Below are 20,961 nucleotides of genomic sequence, written 5' to 3' on the forward strand. Positions count from 1 at the left end.
AAAAGTACAATAATCATTACTTTTATTATTTCAGTATTATTTTATCAGCATTGGGAATTCACAATATCCGCTGTACAAAACAAAAATTCATCATCGGAAAACAACATACACCCGTGCATTCTTTACACGCGTAATGCATAAAACTTAAAAGTTACATTTTTTCTTACCCCCATATTCCATTCTATTTTTACTTAACCTTTAATCATATATGCATTCTTTTTAACTTTACTTTGCAACTTTACTGACAACTTATGGAGGTTTATTTCGACTCACGTGTTAACTAAATCTCATGTTATGTTTGTATATATCTGTATACGCTTGGGACTCCATACGAGCCATAAGAAAATAACAGTCGCAAATAATATACCTATTCTGCCTTTCTTTTTTGCGTCTTATATTTTTAAGGACATTATCATCCATTTAGAGTCTCACTCTCGCGACGCTATTCGTGATTCGCGTACAGCATTCCTCGTACATTAAACGATTTCTTCGAAACTCGAAGCTATTAAACGCAGTCGAACTACAGGAAGGCATTCGCACTCTCATTTTCACTTAAATCTAGCATACCACGTTCAATATTTCAGAAACTAATAGTCAATTAATCGATGTACGATTCAGCTTCTCTCGCCTATCTCGATGAACCATACAAAATCAATTTCTTCCTTTCCCCTTATTTTTGTATTTTTTCTTTTACTTTTTTCATAAGGAACGATTGAACATTCCTGTTCGAAAATCAAAACTCCCTAGTAAATATATGGGTAAAATAATTACTTCACCATAATCAGCATGTATCGGTCAACATCTTAAATAAATAACGTTTTGACTGTTCGAAATAATCATAATATATTGTCCTATTCTATTTGCGACGGTTCGCACGTTTCACTTATTTCCATCGTAATGATTTTTGTTCCATTTACTCGCAAAAAAGCTACAATCAAGATCGGTGTTATCACGTGCTTCATTTCAACTGAATCACAATTCACGCAACATAAACAATTAATTGGTCATTTTTATTACCATATCCTTTCAAAATTTTTATAGACACTGTGGTCACGTGTTGCATTACAAAAATTTCCCTTGAGATTCTTATTGTTCTCTTCTTAATGGTAGTTGCATGTCTGTCGAGTTATTAGCGTTCGTACGAGTATAATCGAAGAGTTTTACTTCACGTATGTTTTGCAAACATTCTACCGTCCGGCGTGTATTGTACTTGTTACATTCATAAGCATTCGACGATTTTTCTTAACTCGTAGGAAACGACGGCTCTGGATATCGAGTTTTTGAAAATTAACTACTTACAACAATAAGATTCATATTTGTTTTGTCGAGAAACTCTAAACGCAGGTCTTTGCAAAGCATCGATTAATTCCCTACGGTATTCCTGCGTGGCAATAGAAAAAAAATTTACAGATAAAGTTCTCTCAAAGAACTATTATCTTCATTTGTATTTTCCTTTAAATCATTGAATCCTTTTCAATCTCGAATTCGAATCAGTCCACAAGGGCAGAGCACGTATCGTAAAAATCTTAATCTAAAGTAAATACTTATATATAGAGAGTAGCGCGTTGCTCATTTAAAAAGATACAACGCGACTATTCTGCTGCGATTGGGTAGTGGGTTGTTCGTTGGTCATACGTTGGTTTTGACTGCCAGGATTATTCGGTTGTTGTTGGTTAACAGGTTTACGATTACCACCTCTGGAACCTCTGTAACCACCGCGAAAACCAGAACCACCGGTACCACCACCACCACCTCGATACATTCCCCCCATTCCACGATTATAATAACCGCGTCCGCGAAAGCCACCACGCCTCGTTGACGCTACACCAAATGTTTCAGAGTTCAATTTGCGCTCTGTCCTCCAGTCTGTACGTTGGAACCGTCTGTAAATTGTTACGAACATAATCTCTGGATGCCTAACCTCTCTACGTAAATGTAAATTTACTATTGTCAAGTTATCAACCTAACTAATGATTATTATATTTAATCGCGTTCACTGTCATCGATAACCAAGAATATTCTCTTGAATCTTGACAATTTTTTTCGAGTACACATTATTCTTTTATCGTTAAAAGATACGTTAGATTATACGCGATGTTATTTTGAAAAATTATTATACTGAAAATGTCTCAAAATAATAGTTAGAAAGGAGATGATCACAAGTATATAAAAACATCCACTTACCCTTTACTCCTCTCAACAGCTTCGCAGCTAATATTATCAAAGAATGATTTCGACTTATCGTAATGGATTATCTCTGGTTCCTCCTCGGGCTCTCCTTCACCTGCACCTGTCTCATTACCACTGTCATCCTTCTTCTCGTTATCAGCACCAGTATCAATCTTTGTTTTTGCTAATTGAGATCTGCAACATGTAACGCGAAAAATTATCGTACCATTTAATTTTAAATATTCTTAAAATTGATATCCATTATAAAAGATAAAAACGTCTGTCGATGCGTAGCGTAAGCAAAACATATATCGTACGAATATGTATTACTATAAAGACGCATATAACGTTACTCTTGCATGGTTTCCACATTGGTCATTTCAAAATGTACTTGAAATGAATCCGGCACGACCATGCTAAATAATATATTTGTACAGGAAACGAAAGTGTATACCTCAATTCCTCAAATTCAGTATTAGCTTGCTCGAAATCATAGTCGTTATCAAACTTCAATGTATTCTTCGGTTTGGCACCAGTATTACCAATTTGATTTCTAAAACCACCGCGACCTCTTCCTCTGCCTCGCATATTTCCACGATTTATCCAACCCCCGCGATTCCCTCGACCACCTTGCGCGTGGTTACTTTGACCTTGAATTTGACCATCTTGTTTCATTTGGTCACGCTTCCCTTCGTTATACTGTGACACAATACCAGGCTTACCACCATGACTGAAACAAAAATGAGCAAAATTATAGTTTCAGTTGCAAGAAAGATTGTGCACTACTGCTTTAAAAACATCAGATTAACAATTATGATTTAATTACCTGTCATGATCACGTCGAGCAGGTTGAATGTTTCTCATATTTGTCTTGTCGCCAAGCTTGCCACCTTGCTGTTGCTGCTGCTGTGTCTGCTGTTGATGGCCTACTTGAATACCCTGATCTATGGTTGGACTCTTTCGAGTCAATAAAGATGAAGTTGGCGTTGTCGATCGTGAACCACCGCTAATAAGGTCTAATACACCTGTGGCAATCAGGTAAAGAGTTGCACATCTCGTATTCGATGCATTCAATCATTTGAAGGGTGTTCAATATTATATCTTCAAATCTAGCTCTAAATGAAATACTATTAGAAGATACTACACTGAATATACATTCCATGAGAATCAATTTTAGAAGAAGATTTTTATAAGACATTTCAACTGTTCTTGCTATTATGTTACTTGCTACTGCATAATATTTTTGATACTATTTGAGCGAAATTCAAGTGCATATTTAAAAAATACTGTGAATAATTAATGTAATATAAATATAAATTCTGATTTCTATAACATCAATTATTTAAAAAAAAAAAATTTCAAGCCACCAAGATGCATAAAATGTTAACTATCAACAAATCAATAATGTTAAAGCAAACAAAATATATGCTATAAATATTTTTAAATATTTATATATATAATAATTACAAATTTAAATGTGCATAAAGCATTCAAAATTTGTCCACACAAGCTTGTAATAAGAAGTCCAAGCACAAGCATAGGAAATTAAGATAAAGAAATAGTTCACAGCATAAGTAAGCGAATGAAAATCGGTGTTTTTCAAATCTAGTGAATTGACCCTTAGAAGTAGAAGGACTTAAAATCCAAAGGATGTACAACAAACTTTTTATCAATAAATTTAAGGAGCAAAACTTCTCTTTCCTTTTACAGGGTCGCTTCTTAAAAAGTTTGAAAAGCACACTGGCATAAGGAGTTAAGAAAAGAAAGGTAGGAATAAGCTTTTTATACTTTATCAGCATATTAGATAGAGTTTGCAGTTAATAAAAAGAAAGGCCCAATTTTAGAAATGAAATAAACAAGCATTACCAAAAAGTAAGCAGCAAGCATGCCATTGGCAAAGGATAGTTCATAGCAAAAACAGTTTACCATCTTCCAGAGATTGGTCTTTTGGTAATGGGTTGACATTGGCCGTTGGTAGTGAGTTTGGGATAGAGATGGCATTGGGTTCGGCAGAGCCCAAGCTCAACTCACTTGGCTGTTTATTTATTGGTCCGCGAGGATCTCTAGCAGCAGTTGGCATTCCCATTACCGGTCCCATGGTACCCATTGTCATGCCGTAGGGGGTTCCATATTGTCCACCCATTGGGCCCATCATTGGATGAGCATAACTAGGTTGTGGCTGGTATGACTGCTGGCTCATAGATGGTTGTACCGTCATCTATAAATAACCACAATTATTTACCAATCGTAATTGTGGGTGACATCAATTATATTCTTTAGAATACACTACTAGAAAGATTTGCTATTATAAATAATTACCTGCACAATGGCTGGATCATTTGGAATAGAGTTAACATTGTTAACCACTCGGATATCTTTAATATCCGAACCACGGAATAAAATATATTCGTACACTTGATTCTGTGGTGCCACTGGTAATTGTGTCTCTCTATCCTCAGTTCCAAACGAACGTACTATATTACAAGAAAAACAAAATAACATGGCATATATATCTTCGAAAGATATTTATTTATGTTTTAATATTAATTATTTATAAACATTGTTTGGAAAATACATGTCTCTATATTTTTTTTAAATATATATTCATCTAATATAAAAAAAAGAACTACATTTTAAATTAAATGTTCAGTAGAACTAATAAATTCGATATATGATGCCACAAAATTCAAATTTAACGATTCATTGTAACAGTTTTGTAATATGGCTGAAAAAAGAAAGGACATAGGCATAAACAGGGCAAACACGAGACACAAACATTCCATACAATGGTAGATCTAAGTAATGACTTTGAGGCAACCTAACTCGATACAGTTATAATCATTAGAAATATTTGAAATTTAATAAAGTATACTTTTCATATTTCAAATTTAACCAATTTCATTTCTATCTTTGATTATGTACAAAAGAAAATACCAAATACAGTAATATTATACAATAGAGAATTTAGAAAATTCGGTACTTCGTTTATTTTACGAAATTTTCATGAAGTTCGTATTATTAATACCAGTACAGGTTTTATAACAGGAATAGATATAATTACTCAGTTAAATAATATTTATATGACATACGTCTGATTTCCCTATTTTATTTCTTTGTGTTCAGGTGCGAATTCCTATCATTCTAAGAATACTAAATCAAATCCTACGAAAATTACCAATACGTTAAATGCGAGAATATGTTCTGAAAACGTACATTGTAATTAGGTATATTCTGCAAAACACCCGTTATTAGTGACGGGTCACCCCGGTTGTTTTGTATCGAAGCATCACCGGACAATCTGATACCGACCGTTTCGAAAAGCATTTTTGAACACGATTTATACAAAGAAATTGATGAACGTTTAGATATGATGAACAGCTAAAGCGTACCGATCAAGGGAAATACAGTATACGCGAATTAATAGGTACGAGTACTACAACGAAATAACCGGGAAACAGAGCAGCGGCAAAACTGTGTTTGGTATCCATCTTGATTCGAGACTCACCATTAGCTAAAGCAATCGTGCATTCTTGAGGATCAACAGTGAAGAGTCGGCCCTCGTAACGAATGTCCGCCTTCGATATTAAACTTATCTTCGAGCCCAATTCTGGCATTCCTCCGCTCATCTTGATTCGCTTTCTTCCGTACGATGATCGATGTGATATTACAGGATTCACGATTCCATCTGACGAAACCACCAGCTGACACCAATGGTCGACAGCGAACTGCCAAGTCTACCAACAGAAATTGCGCATGCGTCACGCCCCCTCTCGAGTCCAGAAATGATCGTAACTTTCAAATAGCGCTTGGGCTACTCGAATAATACAACATTGGTATAATTTATAACTATTGGAATACTGTAAATAAATTTCGAATTCTTTATACATAATCTAACACTGAATATTTTGTGGCTGCTCGAATACCACCAATAAACTATTAATATTTCACTATTCGAATAGTATTCTACTACATTCTACTATACATATATGTATAGTCAAGTAGTCAAATGTAACTAGTCGAGTTTATTGAATATTGAAATTAAATAAAAATGAAATTCGACTTATAGAGTGAAGTGTATTGTAATTAATAAATAAAAATGTAAGCATTCGATTGAATAATCATTGTGGATAAATCGCTAAACATTGACTTTATTCCTAATTTATTACTCGAATAAAATTTTGTTATCTGTAATTTAAAACGTAACAAAGTAGATGAATAAAACTTTTATAGTTGTTACAGTACATTAAGTATAATAATGTAGTCTAAGTTTTATATTGAAATAATATGAAATATAAAATATAGATCTGTTTTGTATAGTTACATGTATTACAAATACTATGTGTATGAATAAATAAAATAATACTGTAATCCTCGGATATGAGAAATATAATACGATCGATAATATTTACGCGATTAAAAAGATATTACATCCAGTGTAGGCACATGTAGATAAATTCGAACGTTTAAAAATTTGTCTATAATATTGGTATCCTTGGTTGGAGTCGAGTTAGAGACTTGAAAGTTGTGTAAGTGCGTGTTCTTTCGGTGCCATCACTGGACACCTATGTACGTACGGTTATAACGTGTGTATATTATGAAAGAAAAATCGGTGTAATACGAAAGAATATTATTTCATTAGTTTATAAAATTTGTTTACAGATGATACATTGACTAGTGGTCTGTGCACATTGTACCTTTGGCCAACATGGCGGCTTCATTGAGTCGGGTTTGTAAGTCTAGTCTTTTAAAGACAAATTATGGAACGTTATTTAATCAGGTACGTAATTATAAACTAATACTTGTTTGAAACTGCATTAATTCGTTTGTTCCAAGAGTATCAGTCATTGTCGAGATATTCAAATTATAATATTGACGTTCTGAGCAGAGTACGAAGATTCTTAATGAACTGCAGAAGTTGTCGGCTGCTATGACATTTTTTTTGAAGATACTTTAGCTTTATACTGTCCGTCATTATTTTGTCTCCAACTAGATATATTTTCTAGCAGAATATTAAATTCAGAAAGATTTCGAAGACTTTTTATCCGATGTTATGTAATAGTGATCAGCACAGAAAATTGTGATGCTGCCATGGTTGAAATGCGTGAATACTACGCGATAGTTTTAGGAAACGAAATTTATAACTGAAAGTATTTTTTTATCTGTCTTTACTCGGACAGTAGCGCATCTTACGCTAATTAACCATAATAATAGCCTTCAATAACTTATTTCTTTTAATATTGAAGACATATACTTGTCTAGCTTCTCCTGCAATGCTATCAATTTGGATAATCTTATTAATTAAATCTAAATCTAAATTAATCTGTTATGATCTTACTGATTTTCATCTAATATTGAAATACTAATTTCAGCCGGTACATAATTTTTCCACTGCAAACCAATGGTCTAGGGGTAGGAAAATGGTATGTGTATTTTTATAGTCATATCAAGATGTCCTTTCTATTCCTGATCCCAATGTGCAAGTAATAAAATCTGATCCCTGTTCGATAGACATGTGTATATATTTGTAGTAAGTTTTAGTTGTTGTGTCAGTATAAAATAAGTTGAAAATAAATAACCTTTAAGAAATTGATATTATTTAATTAAATTACAGTTATTGACTTGCTTGGGAGTAACAGCAGGAGGTATCAGTGCATTAATTTATGCCTTGGATAGTTCTGTAAAAGCTTCTGGTCTAGTAGCTCATGCACCAACTTATAAATGGGACTTTTACGGAATATTTTCCTCGTTTGATCATCAAAGGTAACTGAAAATAATACTACATAGCACAATAGGTACAAATATAAAGTATGAACAAATTTTATTTTTCATTATTTAGCATGCGACGAGGCTGGGAGGTATACAAGAATGTATGTTCAGCTTGTCACAGTTTACAATATGTAGCTTACCGGCACCTTGTTGGTGCTACGCACACTGAAAAAGAAGCCAAAGAACTTGCAGCAGAAGTTCAGGTAAATAGCTTCTGTAAATCAAGACATAACAATTATATTATCTTTTATTTTTTTCAATTTGAATTTTTATTTGAATAGGTACAAGATGGTCCTGATGAAACAGGTGCAATGTTCATGCGCGCTGGTAAATTGTCTGACTATGTTCCATCTCCATATCCAAATGAAGAAACTGCTAGAGCAGCTAATAATGGTGCTTATCCACCAGATCTATCCTATATTGTCAATGGAAGGCATAACGGAGAGGTACATATATCATCTTATGAAATTCGTTTTAAATTTTAGTTAATATAAATGATTAATATTTCATGTATATTCTAGAATTATGTATTTTCATTGTTAACTGGTTACTGTGAACCACCAGCTGGTATTCAAATAAGGGAGGGTCAGTATTTCAACCCGTACTTCCCAGGAGGAGGAGCTCTTGGTATGGCGCAGGTAAGAACAAATAAATCATATAAGACATCTACATACATGGTTACCTACCTTTCAAAAGTTGCATATAAAACAATTGTACGAATGTGTTAGGTCATCTACGATGAAGTGGTGGAATTTGAAGATGGAACCCCTGCAACTGCTTCTCAAATAGCGAAAGATGTTACCACATTCCTTACGTGGACATCAAATTGCGAACACGACGACAGAAAGAGATTAACCATAAAGGTAAACCCATTTAACAAACAAAATATATTTTTGCAATTTTTCAAGATGCAGTTAATTAAAAAATATGCAATAATTGTTATTTGTTATTTTCAGGGGGTTGCTGTATTTGGAACTCTGATTTCTATACTAGCGTATGCAAAGAGACAGAAGTGGACAATTATAAAGAGTACTAAAATACTTTACACACCAAGACGCAAACAGTAAATTACTTCTGAATACAGATTAATTCAGTGATTAGCTCAATTAAACCTGATTCGGCAATGTTAGCATCCTGTATTGGAGTGTAGTTTTATAACTTGTTTGGAAGTTGCGGCATCTATGAGAACGTAGTTGTACGCAAACTGACATTCATTCGCATTATCGTCAATCCGACGTCGATCAATTTACGCATTGTACATATAACTACAACCAATGATACCATCGTCTGGTTTAAATAAATTGTTAAACACATTTAATTATATATTAATTTATTTAGCGACTAGTCCTGAAATATCAATATTTGAAGGTGTAAAAAGTAACAATATAGTAGTCATTTCTAAAGAAATCCTTTTATTCTTTTCAAGCTTGACTTCATCGACATAGAGTAATAATTATTTAATATTTTTAGTAGTATGAATTGGATTACACTATTACATTACTTATAGTGTAATACTGAAATGCGAAGCTGATGAAGAGGTATGTATAATATTTCAGGTAGTTGAGAATTTCGTAATATTACGTGATAAATGTGGAATTCTGTTAAAAAATCTCATACTTTGGTTTGGATTTACTTTAAAAATAAGGACAGACGTTGCTACAGCTTGGATAACAAAACTCCAAAAAATTATATTATGTTTGAAATAATTTATGATTATATTTCTTTTTCTAGAATGTAACATAATTATGGAAAACCTTTTCTGTTCTCCACACAACTTTATGGAAACGATATTCAAGCAATTCATAATAGAATTGCGCTAGAGTTACAGACCTGATTTTCCTCAGTGATTGGAAAGCTATTTATGATACTTTGGATTTTTATTAAGAATTAAGTATGATTTTACTAATACATCAACTATGAAGCTCAGAACAAAAAAATAATACACATTACTGCATCTGTACCATAAAGACCAAATAAACCTAAGTATATATCTAATATATAAATAGTGGAATGGAGAACTGAAGATTTTTAGTATAATGCTTCATATATTGATGTACTCACTGATCCGACACTATACCATTTACCATATATACTACTAAAAATCAAATTGCTACTTGGTATGTTTCAATTGTAACATAATTTGTTTTATCCGTTAAGAAACATTTGCTTTTTTTTTTTATATAGAATAAGAGGCCGTTCTTGGATGATGTCTCAACCAAACACGCTCGATACATGCTCACTTTTATGCTACATGCATAAAAAGGCACATTATTATGTCAAAATATTGATCTCAACAACCTGTTGTTAGCTAAAATCCTAATAACACTAACAAAGAAAAAGTAAAGTAAAGCTTGGTAAAAATGAGCACACAGAAATATAAATTATTAAAATTTAGAATGGTCTATAATAGTAATTACTGAGACACCTCCACAGATTATGAAATGGCACTTATGCACAAACTGAAATGTTTACTAAATACATATACAGGCATTTCTTTTCGTTTTAAAAAACTTTGAAGGCATAAGTTGTTCTTACTGATTATTACTTTTATTACACAGTCTGTGTTTCCAGTTTTTAAGATTCAAAATATGACTCTTGTTTTAGATTGTATTTATAACCTAAAAGTTGAAACAGCATTTTCTTAAATTAAATGCTAGTGCATATTTTTACAATAAAATATTACAATTACAATAATAATTTCACATATATATGAAACATGGCCTAAAATTAGGAAATGGTTAAGTAAAAATATACGTTTCCTGAATTTTGTAAGTAAATATTTCTGTAAATTGAAAACACTGATTCAACTTTTATAGTCATCATCACCTTCTTCTTTTTTTTATACAGGTGTTACTTCTTAGCGTACATCTTTATTGGGCACCCATTTAATAGTATTTGGTACCTTCATTGAATCTCGCCCTTTGCTACCGCAGAAAGGAAGAGGCATCAAGTTTACACATGGTTAGGCTAAAAAGTGCTACCTTCTGGAGGCTGAGACAGTTTCATATTTTCTTTTAGTGTCATCAAACGACGGAGCTCTTGAAGAACTGTCTTAATTGTGTATTCTCGTTGCCACTTTGCAAGTACTGGCACACTGCGGTTATCAACCTATAAAATTTAACAGATACATAATACAAGTACACATCTTCATTATTAATGAATCTAAATGAAATCAAAATACTTACTGCACCAGTAGTACTGTTAATACAATTCATATTAATCCTGCTTAAAAATCTTACATTAGGAGCATCATCTGGATATCTCTGACCACAATCAATTTTCAAACTATACATTCTATTTTCATATGGTGTCTAAAAAATCAATGAAACTATACATTCTTAGGTATGTGTAGGTATATGTATACAATTAAATTAATCCATTCAATGTAAACCCAAATGCAATTAAGAATTTATGAAAAAATTACTCTAGGTGGTCCAATTATCATTCCAGTCCAATGTGTAAGAGTCATGTCATCATCATTTTCCAAGCCCCAACTGATTGTGCCATCGCCTACACCTTTCTGACCTTGTTCTAATTCCTCTAGTAAACGAAAGTTTCGAGGCACAACTAGAAATGCAAAATAAAAGTTATCCTCTATGGGACTGCAAACGAGAAACTCGTAATCAAAGATCCTAGGACAAGTACAGGTTATGAGTTTGTGACTTTTAGGCATGGTGTAACCTGCTACTCGTTAATACTTTTATAAGCTTCTCTTAATTTCATTATGCAGCGAAAACAAAATAACAAAGATATCTTCAAAAATTTGACGTATCACTGATTACATTTAGACACGTTTACAGTACGTGATAACTTATTGTAAAAGAAATACGACAGATCTTATATTTTTTCGAAATCGTGTGGGTTCGGTATTCGTCATGAAATTTATCATGCTATTCATTTGATATTTCCCATAAAAGTATTTAATTCCTAAGGTGCCATAGGTCTGTTCGTCGTTCGTATCTTTAGCTCGTAAAACAGACATAAAATACTTACCTACACCGGTAGTGGGTACCGCCATGATATCTTATTTTTGTGAAGCGCTGTATATTGTTCTAAAGGGTAGCAAGTAACACCAAATAATGTACTGCGAACCGATCCACTTTAAAATACACGTATCAATTATAACAGGAGTCACCAAATTCCAGGGCAAGGAAAATAATATTTAATATTCAAGCGAAATTCACTTTACGAAAATTCAGCCAACCTCCGTGAGGTTGTCTGTTTCCACAGACTACTCACTTTCTAGACGGGTTTGCTGCATCGCAAGTCTCAGTTCTCAGTTGTCGGCGTTGTTTTTACAAAGTTCTAGACTACTTTCGCATCTCAGTACGTTGAAAATTATTCGTGTTTTCGTTACATTCAAAATTACGAATAGAGTCATAAACCATATTTGGATAATTCGATTTACGTGATATTCGACTTTTACGAAAAACGAATTAGTCGCGTGAGCGAAGGACTGTACAAGGTGTATTTTTCTATAGAAGGTGTTATTGGAATTAATATATAAAACTAATGAAGCTTCATCTTTCGGATTCATTTATACATTTTCAGTTGTATAGAACCGCTGATAAATAAACAATCTAGCGTCAATTTTGCGAATGTCGCAAATCTATAGTAAAATATTCAAGAAAAGTAGAGCTCTTCAAACTAATTATTTGCAGGTATATATTTAAATCTGTCAATGCATACGAAATTTATAAGAAGTCATTTATTGTTAAAGTGTTGTTGTAATTTGCGATATTGTTATTTTAATGTTTCAATTTGTGATTAATTTTACAGTTGACGTTATACAAGTATCGAGCTTACAATAGAGGGACTGGGTATAACATTTTTTTTCGATATGTAGTTGAATGACATGAACGCTAGAGGGAAGGGAGGTTGGTAGAAATGGCGGTGGCTGGTAGTGGGGAGGAAGTCGGTAGCGGTAGTATCGCGGCGGCCTGCGCAAGAGCAATCTGCCAGGTAGATTTTCCAATAATGAACAACCCGTGGTAACTGTCAGTCTGCTCGTGGTGCATTTCGTCGACTCTTGCTGCGCACAGTGTGTTCCGGCGTGTGTTAAAATGTGCTGTACGAGTAATTAAATATCTCACCGAGCGCGGATTACTCGAAGAGCGACGGGGATCCTGCTGTAGAACAGGTACGCGGAATAAAAAAATAATATAGATTTTTCGCGTTATAAGAAACTGCCCCCGGGCAGCCAGTGTGCCGTTTGACATTCGAGGAGATACACCTACCGGAGTGTCCACCATAATAAACAAACGAACGCCATTGACCTTTAAGGGTGCATTGTCGGCAATTTCGAAACATTTCCAAGTATTATAGTCACGGTGGACGATTGCTCGTGCTTTTGTCGACAAATATTTTCCTTTTCGGAGAACATTCTAGTTTAAATAATGTTTGTGTCAATGGTGAAAAGATTCTTACGAGCGAAACTGTAAACAGAACGTATCGATAAGCTGAAAACTTGCACGAGTGTGTATTTGATAGACGTACTTCGCGATTATTTCCGATTTCAATGTTTGGAGTACGTTGGTCAGTGGCATTCGTTCATAAGAGTAGCGAGTGGAAAATAATTCTTACGATTGACATTCGCGATATCCTTTCTCGACGGTAGATACGTACATGTTTTTTTAAAATAATTTTTACATCATGTTTGATTTTAAGATTTTATAAATATGCATGCATCGGGTGAATATCACATTCTTTCATCGTTCGATTACATGTGTAGAATAATGTACTATCGTCTCTATCCAAAATGAGCCTCTGTTGATATCTCGTAAACATTCGCGACAGCGTCTTTTAAATATTTAAACGCGGTTCACGGAGCAACTCTGTAACATTTCGTAAACGTGCAACTGAGCTCTTACGAAGCCAGCTGTAAATATTAGCCGAAAGTGAAAAGAGAGAGCAAGCAGATAAATCATTATCGATACAGCCACGGTCAAGTTTCGATAGTTTCGCGTTTCCAGAGAACCCCACGATTAATATTGACACTTTTCATCTCTATAGATGGACAGTATTCTTATCTAGATACAATTACGTAGTTATAGCAGTTCGAATTATACAGTGAAATTATGTTTCACGTTTTTTCGTTCAATCGAAGCGCAGCAAATGTATCACTGTGTAGTATTTCTATTTTTCATCTATTCGAACGAAATTTTACCCATCTCTGTACGTCTATTGCATCGTTGCCCGTTTTCACGCCATTCGTCGAACAGTTCTCAATGAATCGTTCGGCAGCGAACCGTGAAAAGGAGAGCAGAGGCAGTCGACGACAAAAGTAAACGAGCAATAACGAGTCCTTCGAAGCTACGTCGAGTGACGTCTACCAGAGATGGGCAGAATTTTAAACGTATAATAGCTAACAGAATAGAAACTTCGCGCAATGATTTATTCGCAACGTTTATTCGATTAACGGTTATTCCGATAAGCTGTTACCATCCTAACGTGAAACGTATTTTGATCGTAGTTTTTATTGAATAAATAACGGATCAAAAGTTGTTCATCTCTCGTTCGTTCTAAGAATTTTCTATCCAGATAAGCATTTCGCTGATCCCTGACCGCTATGGTTCAGGTTCAGGTTCAGGTATATACCGTTATAAACGCGATTAACGTTGGCAATATTTGATTCCTAAGCGGAATCGTCGCACGGGGGCACGCATTTCTTTCGAAGCAGGTGGCGCCATATTATCGATACAAAACCATAGAGATATTATAGACAAAATAAGGGAGCCTAAGAAAAAGGACACCACGATACTCTGCCTATTTCTATCGATTAGCGCATTTTTATATCATTTTTATGTTAATGATAAATGGTTATCGTTTATACTTTCTACAATTACATACATATTTTACATTCACATTAATAAAACATGAAAATTTCCTTTCGTTTAATTGTACAGGGTGTCCCAAAAATGTTGTAACACCTTGAAAGGGGTCGTTCGGAAGGTGATTTGTAACAACTTTTTCCTTAGCGAAAATGTTGTCCGAGACTTCGTTGAGGAGATATTAACGGAAAACATTGACCAATCAGAGCGCGCGTATACTGTTGGAGCGGTCGCGGTAGCGTATGAGCGCGGCCGCCTATCGCGTATCCTACGCTCAACCGGCATACTCGCGCTCTGATTGGTCGGGCTTTTCTGTTAATATCTCCTTATCGAAACCTCGGACAACATTTTCGCTAAGGAAAAAGTTGTTTGAAATCACCTCCCGAACCACCCCTTTCAAGGTGTTACAACATTCTTGGGACACCGTGTATATACAGGGTAGAGGTGATTTCAAACAACTTTTTCTTTGGTGAAAATGTTGTCCGAAACTTCGTTGAGAAGATATTAACGGAAAACATTGACCAATCAGAGCGCGCGTATACTGTTGGAGCGGCCGCGGTAGCGTATGAGCGCGGCCGCCTATCGCGTAGCCTACGCTCAACCGGCATACTCGCGCTCTGATTGGTCGGGCTTTTCTGTTAATATCTCCTTATCGAAACCTCGGACAACATTTTCGCTAAGGAAAAAGTTGTTTGAAATCACCTCCTGAACCACCCCTTTCAAGGTGTTACAACATTTTTGGGACACTCTGTACATTCGTCCGTGTCGTTGCGTGGCGTCGCCGGCACGCGCGCACTGCGTTGCTTTTGCAAGCTTTCACCGCGAATCGCACGCGCCCACTTTGCAACGCGGATTGACCGTTATCGTCCGCGTTCGATAACGTTGTACCGAAATCTGGCTTCCAATTGCACGGAGTGTCTTCGAAAGTATGGACAGGGTTACGCCAGACGCAATTTTTCCCGAGAAAACAAGCCTAAAACGTGGAATAGAATGTTTTCCTACGAACTTGTCGAGAAAATTCATTTTGGAGTACTTGCTGATCTGACATCATGGACCCACCTGAGTAACACTCATTTAATTTTTATTCTTTTAAGACAATTTTGATTATGAGGTTATATGATCCTATATGGTTGTAACATAACCTCGAAAACAATTGTAGAGACACAAATGTTATTGTGATATCTTACGACATATCGTTTTACTACTATTTTAAAATAAGTATTTGAATGCAAATTTCACGAGTATTCATAAATTTACAATTGACAATTGTGCATCAGATTTACGTGCTCCTTTCAGTTTCCGTTGACGTAGTTCGAGTTTCTAACTTTGTACCAAAAGTAGTTGCTATTTAGGACACCCCGTACATCAGAGAAGCAAACGCGCTTGAAACTTCTGCTATCGACTCGTGAAATGGTTCGCTCTATCCGTGAACGGATCTGCGCTTTGGAAGTTGAACGCAGATTTGTTGTCTATTGTATCGGGAAAATTGACCTAATTTCTCCCTATCGCTATTCCTTTAAATGACAGATCTGCGATCGTATGCTTTTCAGCCGTGCGTCGGAAGCATCGAAACAACAGCAATTAACTTTCCGCGTCGTTTGTCCCCTTGTGCGTCCGAAGTGATACGCGGTTCCAGTTTTATCGCGTTATGAAAATTGTCCCGTACTTCCTCGCTCGATTATCGTTTCGAACAACTCGATCCATGAGCATTATTTATCTCTCGCGATGATTAGCGGCTTCGAAGGGCGAGCAAAGTAGAAAAATAAAAATAGTATTCATCTGTCTTTTTCTTTTGTGTTGCTTCGCGTCAGCAACTAGGCCTCTATTAGAAACTGTTGTGATTCGTAGGGAAACAAACACTCGAGGTGAGGCAGTGTGTCCCGTCTCGGAATAATCGCTGTTTTTCCACTGTTTACGATTAGGGTCATTGAAGCTGCGGTCGATTTTCGACAACAGGCGATTTCACGGCAGCTTCGCCACCGTTTAGAAATTTACCAAGGCTTTTCGCTTCTGTTTTATCGCTCAGAGAAGGAAACGTGCACCGTGGCCTGTGTACATATAACCACGTGCGTTGAAGTATCCTCGGATGCGACGGGCTAAATGCTCGTTCGAGAGGTTGTTTTATCTTTTTCGTAAGAGGGAGGAGGATTCGACGAACAGTCTGTGTATTGTGTGGCGTGGAACACAGTCATCGATATGCTCCACGAAACGGAGAAACGAGTATACAAATATTTTCTACGATAGAAAGATTAACAGAAACGAACGCATCGCTGTACTTTCCCACGGTTCGAATATTACTGAACCTATAGGAGGCTCGGTATCATTCACATAGGTCAGAAAGTAAAAATAAATTATGCGACAACCCGAGACGATTTCCGTCTCGTGGAACATTTAGCGTTTTCCGCCCACTGACGACATTTAAAAGATAGAGCACCATGTGCGTAAAAGTAGCTTTAAATAGAACAAGATGTATCTCTGCTGGAGTTTTAGATAGATTTGCGTCAAAACAGCTATTGAGAGAAGTTTGTAACGGTGATAGTGCTGTGACGTCAGGTGACGCCGTGACGTAAAAGTTTCAGTTTACATCTTCTCTCATTTTCCACTACGTGCTTAATTACAACTCAAGTACTTGGTAGTTTGACTAGTTTTTTATTAGTTTGTCTGGAAAGTCCGTGCCGATTTTTGGTACATAGTACACATCTGTTTATATTGAAATAGTTGAAAACAATTAACGTGGGTGCATCCCTTAAAAGGTGAAAAGGTCGTGGAACAAAATGGTATTTATATAATTCAATAAATATATATATCAAAATTCAAACGTGCCTTTGAATTTTTCTTAAAAATTGGCGCGAACTTTCTGGACAACTCGATATTTTATTCGCGAAATCGACGAAATTGATATTTCTTTACACGTGGAAATCTTATGGTTTTCCTCCTTATTTATCACTGTCCCCAGGGAGCTGTAAACCAGTCATCTCGAAAGTTTTCGCGTAAAATGAAAATCGTGCAGGAACAGAATTCCTTATTACGAAATAACCCTCTTCCCCCCGGGACGCTCGCGTCGTTTTCGAGCCGTGTTTTGAATGCAGAACACCGCACCTCGCGAGCAACGCCATTTAACGTCGAAACGCGCCCATTAGGGGATCTCCTGGTGTCCTCCATTGTTCCACGTCCGGCCATTATGCTCGACTTTTGAAAATTAGAAGAACTCGTACTCCATTACGTCTTTGTGAAACGTTTCATCGAATGCTTTCCGTATTTCACGGCCTTTGTACTATTCTGCACACGGGAATGCACATTTATTGTTTTGTTGCTATGGGTGTCCAAGTCGCTTAAACAATATCGCATTTCTCATTGTTACTGCATATATTAAATTCGTGGAATTTGAACTTAACGCTAGAATGATACATTTCTATAATTGTAATTATATATTTCTTCAACTACGTTCGATCGATATATGGCACAATAATTCACCACTTTGTTTTTCCAACAATGAATTTAAACGAAAAGAAAACTTCAATCGAAGTTAATATTATTCCCCTAAATTTACCAGTTAATTCTTCCCTCTTTCCACGAGTACAAAGGAAAACCGCACGCGTAAAGGTTTGCACAAACTGCAGCGTTCCGTTTTCGCGAATTTCTTGGCGATTAGAACTTTCGGGGAGGGCCGTGATTCAACGACGCTGTAAACGCAATTTTTGTCCCTTGGTCGGTTATATTTATTGCAACCTCTGGACGGAACTTGGACGGTAAACCTAAAACATCGCAGGACCCGCGGCCGTTAACTGTACAACGCGCTTCCGTTGGATTCATGCCAGTCGGTACGTCGAAAGTCGCGATTTAGGGGGCGGGGACGCAGCTTTTTTTTTCCCTTTTGCCGTGGAGGGTCTTTTGTGCCCTTGGAGACTTCATCGACTCGGTTACCACGGCAGTCTCGCATCCCGGAAGCAGGTAATTCGACGTGTTTGCGTTACGCCGCACTTGTTGTTGCGTTCCCAGATAAGAATATCAACTTTTTATTTAGCCAATGCAGGTGCTCGCGCAACGTGCATTTTGAGCGTTTTCGGGCGAGCCTGAGAGTCCCTTTCGGAAGAGAAATTGTAGTTCTTATCTGTCACTTGGACTTATTTCTAGAATATATTGTGCATATGTCCTGACAATATTTTTTGAGTAAGATTCTCATGATTATATTGTTTTCTCTTTCTCCTGTGAATATTTTTTCACCATGTTCCCTCACGTGGATGCGACCGAGATCGATACTCTTTTCTCAAAGCGAAACACATTCGCGAACGATTTCATCGCTAGACGCACCCGTGCGCGTTAGTGATGCAGGCTGGCCAGTGTTTCAATTATTCCCGCCGCCAATGAAAATACTGGAACGCAGGAATCGATTTATTGACCGTCCCTCCTCGCGACGTTTAACGTAAAATAATATCCGTCCGTGTAATTCCCCGTGACCGGAACAGTTTCGTCGAGAACTCGGCATCATAAACGCGACGGACGTGCACTGGCGTCGATAAGAGCAAGTCCCCCGATTACTTGTTTGTCCAGCTTAGATAGTACAGTATCCGACATGTTTATTGCTTTAGAGTAACGTTAATTAAACGAAGGAAAAAAATAAGCATTCGTTTTTGGTCGATATCTTGGAGTCCACGAAGTTCCAGTTCGTATCATGTTTGTTTTCTTTAAAAATTCAAGATTTATTTGAACCAAACAGTAATGTCGTATGCTTGCCACTGTTAGTTATTACTTGGTAGGATTAAAAGAAAAAATTTATTAAGAAAAGCAACACCATGGGTTGACCAATTAACTTTATTTTACTTTGAAAAATATTCGTCCAGATAAATTTTGCCCACGTGACTCATGGAATGGCTATTCCAGGATTAAACCAGTTTGTCGATGCGGGTGGAGGGTGGGAAAATCGGGAACAATGCGTCTATGCCGATTGCCGATGAAAAACCTGCTGGAAAAATCGATGGACGGCCATTCTCCTTGTTTTCTCCCTAGCCCCTGTCTCTAGGGGTTGCTGGGAACCCTCCTTGTGATGTGTCCTTCGGAGACCATCCCTTGCTTCACCCTCGAAATAGTTAACGAGATTCATCGCGTTCGTCGGTGGTAGGGTAGTCTTTCTGAAAAACGTATAAGCTCCTTCTAAACTCCTGTCGCGTGTTGCGTTTACTCTCGCTTTCGCAGATCGATACGCACTTTTACGCGCGGCACGCGAACACTTGTTTTCGTTCCCCTCTCAGCGTCGGTCTGTCTTGAAACTCATGAAAACTGCCTGGCTTTTACTGGCCTATCATTATTTAATTACGTTTTCTCATTTATTTCATCGCGAATGAATAGTTTCTGTCATGCCTGAAAATAGCAATTGAAAATCACTTTTAATCATTATTTCATCATCCCCCTGGCTGTGTTTCTCCGCTCCAAGCGTAGAGTAACCGATTTCATTCGTTCTACTTTTCAAGTGGCCCCATCATTTGCCAATTCCTAGATCAAATTCTCTACCCCTGTATATCGATAATTAACCGTTCCAGTTTTCGAACCCCCGTGCAAGGTGCAACTGTATTACAACTATTCAGAATGAAAAACCGTGTCAGGATTTCTATCTGTATATCGTGCAGTGATCCAAACGAGGCTACGAGTCTTCTTTCAAACCCCTGAAAAAGCTTCGAAAAGTTAAGAACTACTGGTCTAGCGTCAAACCGTACACGGTGGGCAAATAGGTTGCCGTGCTCATTAAGTATGTGAGGTAAAAAGCGCTCGTCGCTCTGCCGTCTATACATACGTATATGCGCGTTAGAGTTAGAGGGACCCCTATCGGGGTGGTTGTACTATTGATTTTTTTCGCCCTGTCCCGTTGAATTATCGAGAGGCTCTTTTATGTGGGCGATCCTGCTGGCACATTGTCCTGTCCAATGACGAAAGCGCGGAGAACACTGACCGAGAAGAAGTGATAAAGGGTCGCGATAACATGTGCGAACGATAACGCTGGACCCCTGGGTGGCGGTTGCTGGAACGGAACAAAACCCGAAGATCTGGAACGGACGAAATAATCGCGAGCCTTCATTTGCACTCTGGGGTACTTCTGATTTAAGTCCCTCGAGCTAAACGATCGAATAGAAGTAGAGTCGGGCATCTTCTATTGTTCCATTGGTCCGAGACCGAGTCCTAGTCTAACGTACGCGGTTAGTGA

General features: G+C 36.7%; 4 protein-coding genes across 9 annotated transcripts in view; 2 read left to right on the top strand and 2 right to left on the bottom strand.

Moving 5' to 3' along the window:
• Window positions 1-5: 5 nt before the first annotated feature.
• On the bottom strand, window positions 6-5,894 carry LOC128877706 (protein LSM14 homolog car-1). Of its 2 annotated transcripts, none has more exons than XM_054125253.1 (7): window positions 5,675-5,894; window positions 4,489-4,643; window positions 4,096-4,387; window positions 2,996-3,194; window positions 2,624-2,899; window positions 2,185-2,364; window positions 6-1,883 (listed from the first exon to the last, which is right to left on the bottom strand). In XM_054125253.1, the coding sequence occupies exons 1-7, from the start codon at window positions 5,793-5,795 to the stop codon at window positions 1,574-1,576; spliced, it is 1,533 nt and encodes a 510-aa protein (XP_053981228.1). In that variant the 5' UTR covers window positions 5,796-5,894; the 3' UTR covers window positions 6-1,573. The 2 variants fall into 2 exon arrangements, with proteins under 2 accessions (XP_053981228.1, XP_053981229.1); XM_054125254.1 differs by having other exon boundaries at window positions 4,201-4,387; window positions 5,675-5,892.
• A 724-nt stretch (window positions 5,895-6,618) lies between these two features.
• LOC128876832 (cytochrome c1, heme protein, mitochondrial) lies at window positions 6,619-9,249 on the top strand. 4 transcript variants are annotated; one of them, XM_054123543.1, is made up of 9 exons: window positions 6,619-6,735; window positions 6,829-6,946; window positions 7,539-7,589; window positions 7,781-7,929; window positions 8,006-8,138; window positions 8,217-8,381; window positions 8,457-8,573; window positions 8,664-8,798; window positions 8,892-9,249. In XM_054123543.1, the coding sequence occupies exons 2-9, from the start codon at window positions 6,875-6,877 to the stop codon at window positions 9,000-9,002; spliced, it is 933 nt and encodes a 310-aa protein (XP_053979518.1). In that variant the 5' UTR covers window positions 6,619-6,735; window positions 6,829-6,874; the 3' UTR covers window positions 9,003-9,249. The 4 variants fall into 4 exon arrangements, with proteins under 4 accessions (XP_053979518.1, XP_053979520.1, XP_053979519.1 ...); XM_054123545.1 differs by having other exon boundaries at window positions 7,577-7,589; XM_054123544.1 differs by having other exon boundaries at window positions 6,734-6,752.
• A 77-nt stretch (window positions 9,250-9,326) lies between these two features.
• On the bottom strand, window positions 9,327-12,182 carry LOC128876833 (ubiquitin-conjugating enzyme E2 variant 2). The gene is made up of 4 exons (XM_054123547.1): window positions 11,929-12,182; window positions 11,360-11,502; window positions 11,121-11,246; window positions 9,327-11,043 (listed from the first exon to the last, which is right to left on the bottom strand). The coding sequence occupies exons 1-4, from the start codon at window positions 11,951-11,953 to the stop codon at window positions 10,903-10,905; spliced, it is 435 nt and encodes a 144-aa protein (XP_053979522.1). The 5' UTR covers window positions 11,954-12,182; the 3' UTR covers window positions 9,327-10,902.
• A 605-nt stretch (window positions 12,183-12,787) lies between these two features.
• Window positions 12,788-20,961, top strand: part of LOC128876306 (tyrosine-protein kinase Src64B) — a 41,271-nt gene continuing 33,097 nt past the window's right edge. For both annotated transcript variants that reach the window (XM_054122549.1, XM_054122550.1), the window contains exon 1: window positions 12,788-13,075. The gene's annotated coding sequence lies outside the window, so the exon portion shown is untranslated. The remainder of the gene's footprint in view (window positions 13,076-20,961) is intronic.

Source organism: Hylaeus volcanicus, chromosome 5 (genome assembly GCF_026283585.1).
Source record: "Hylaeus volcanicus isolate JK05 chromosome 5, UHH_iyHylVolc1.0_haploid, whole genome shotgun sequence".
Lineage (NCBI taxonomy): Eukaryota > Metazoa > Arthropoda > Insecta > Hymenoptera > Colletidae > Hylaeus > Hylaeus volcanicus.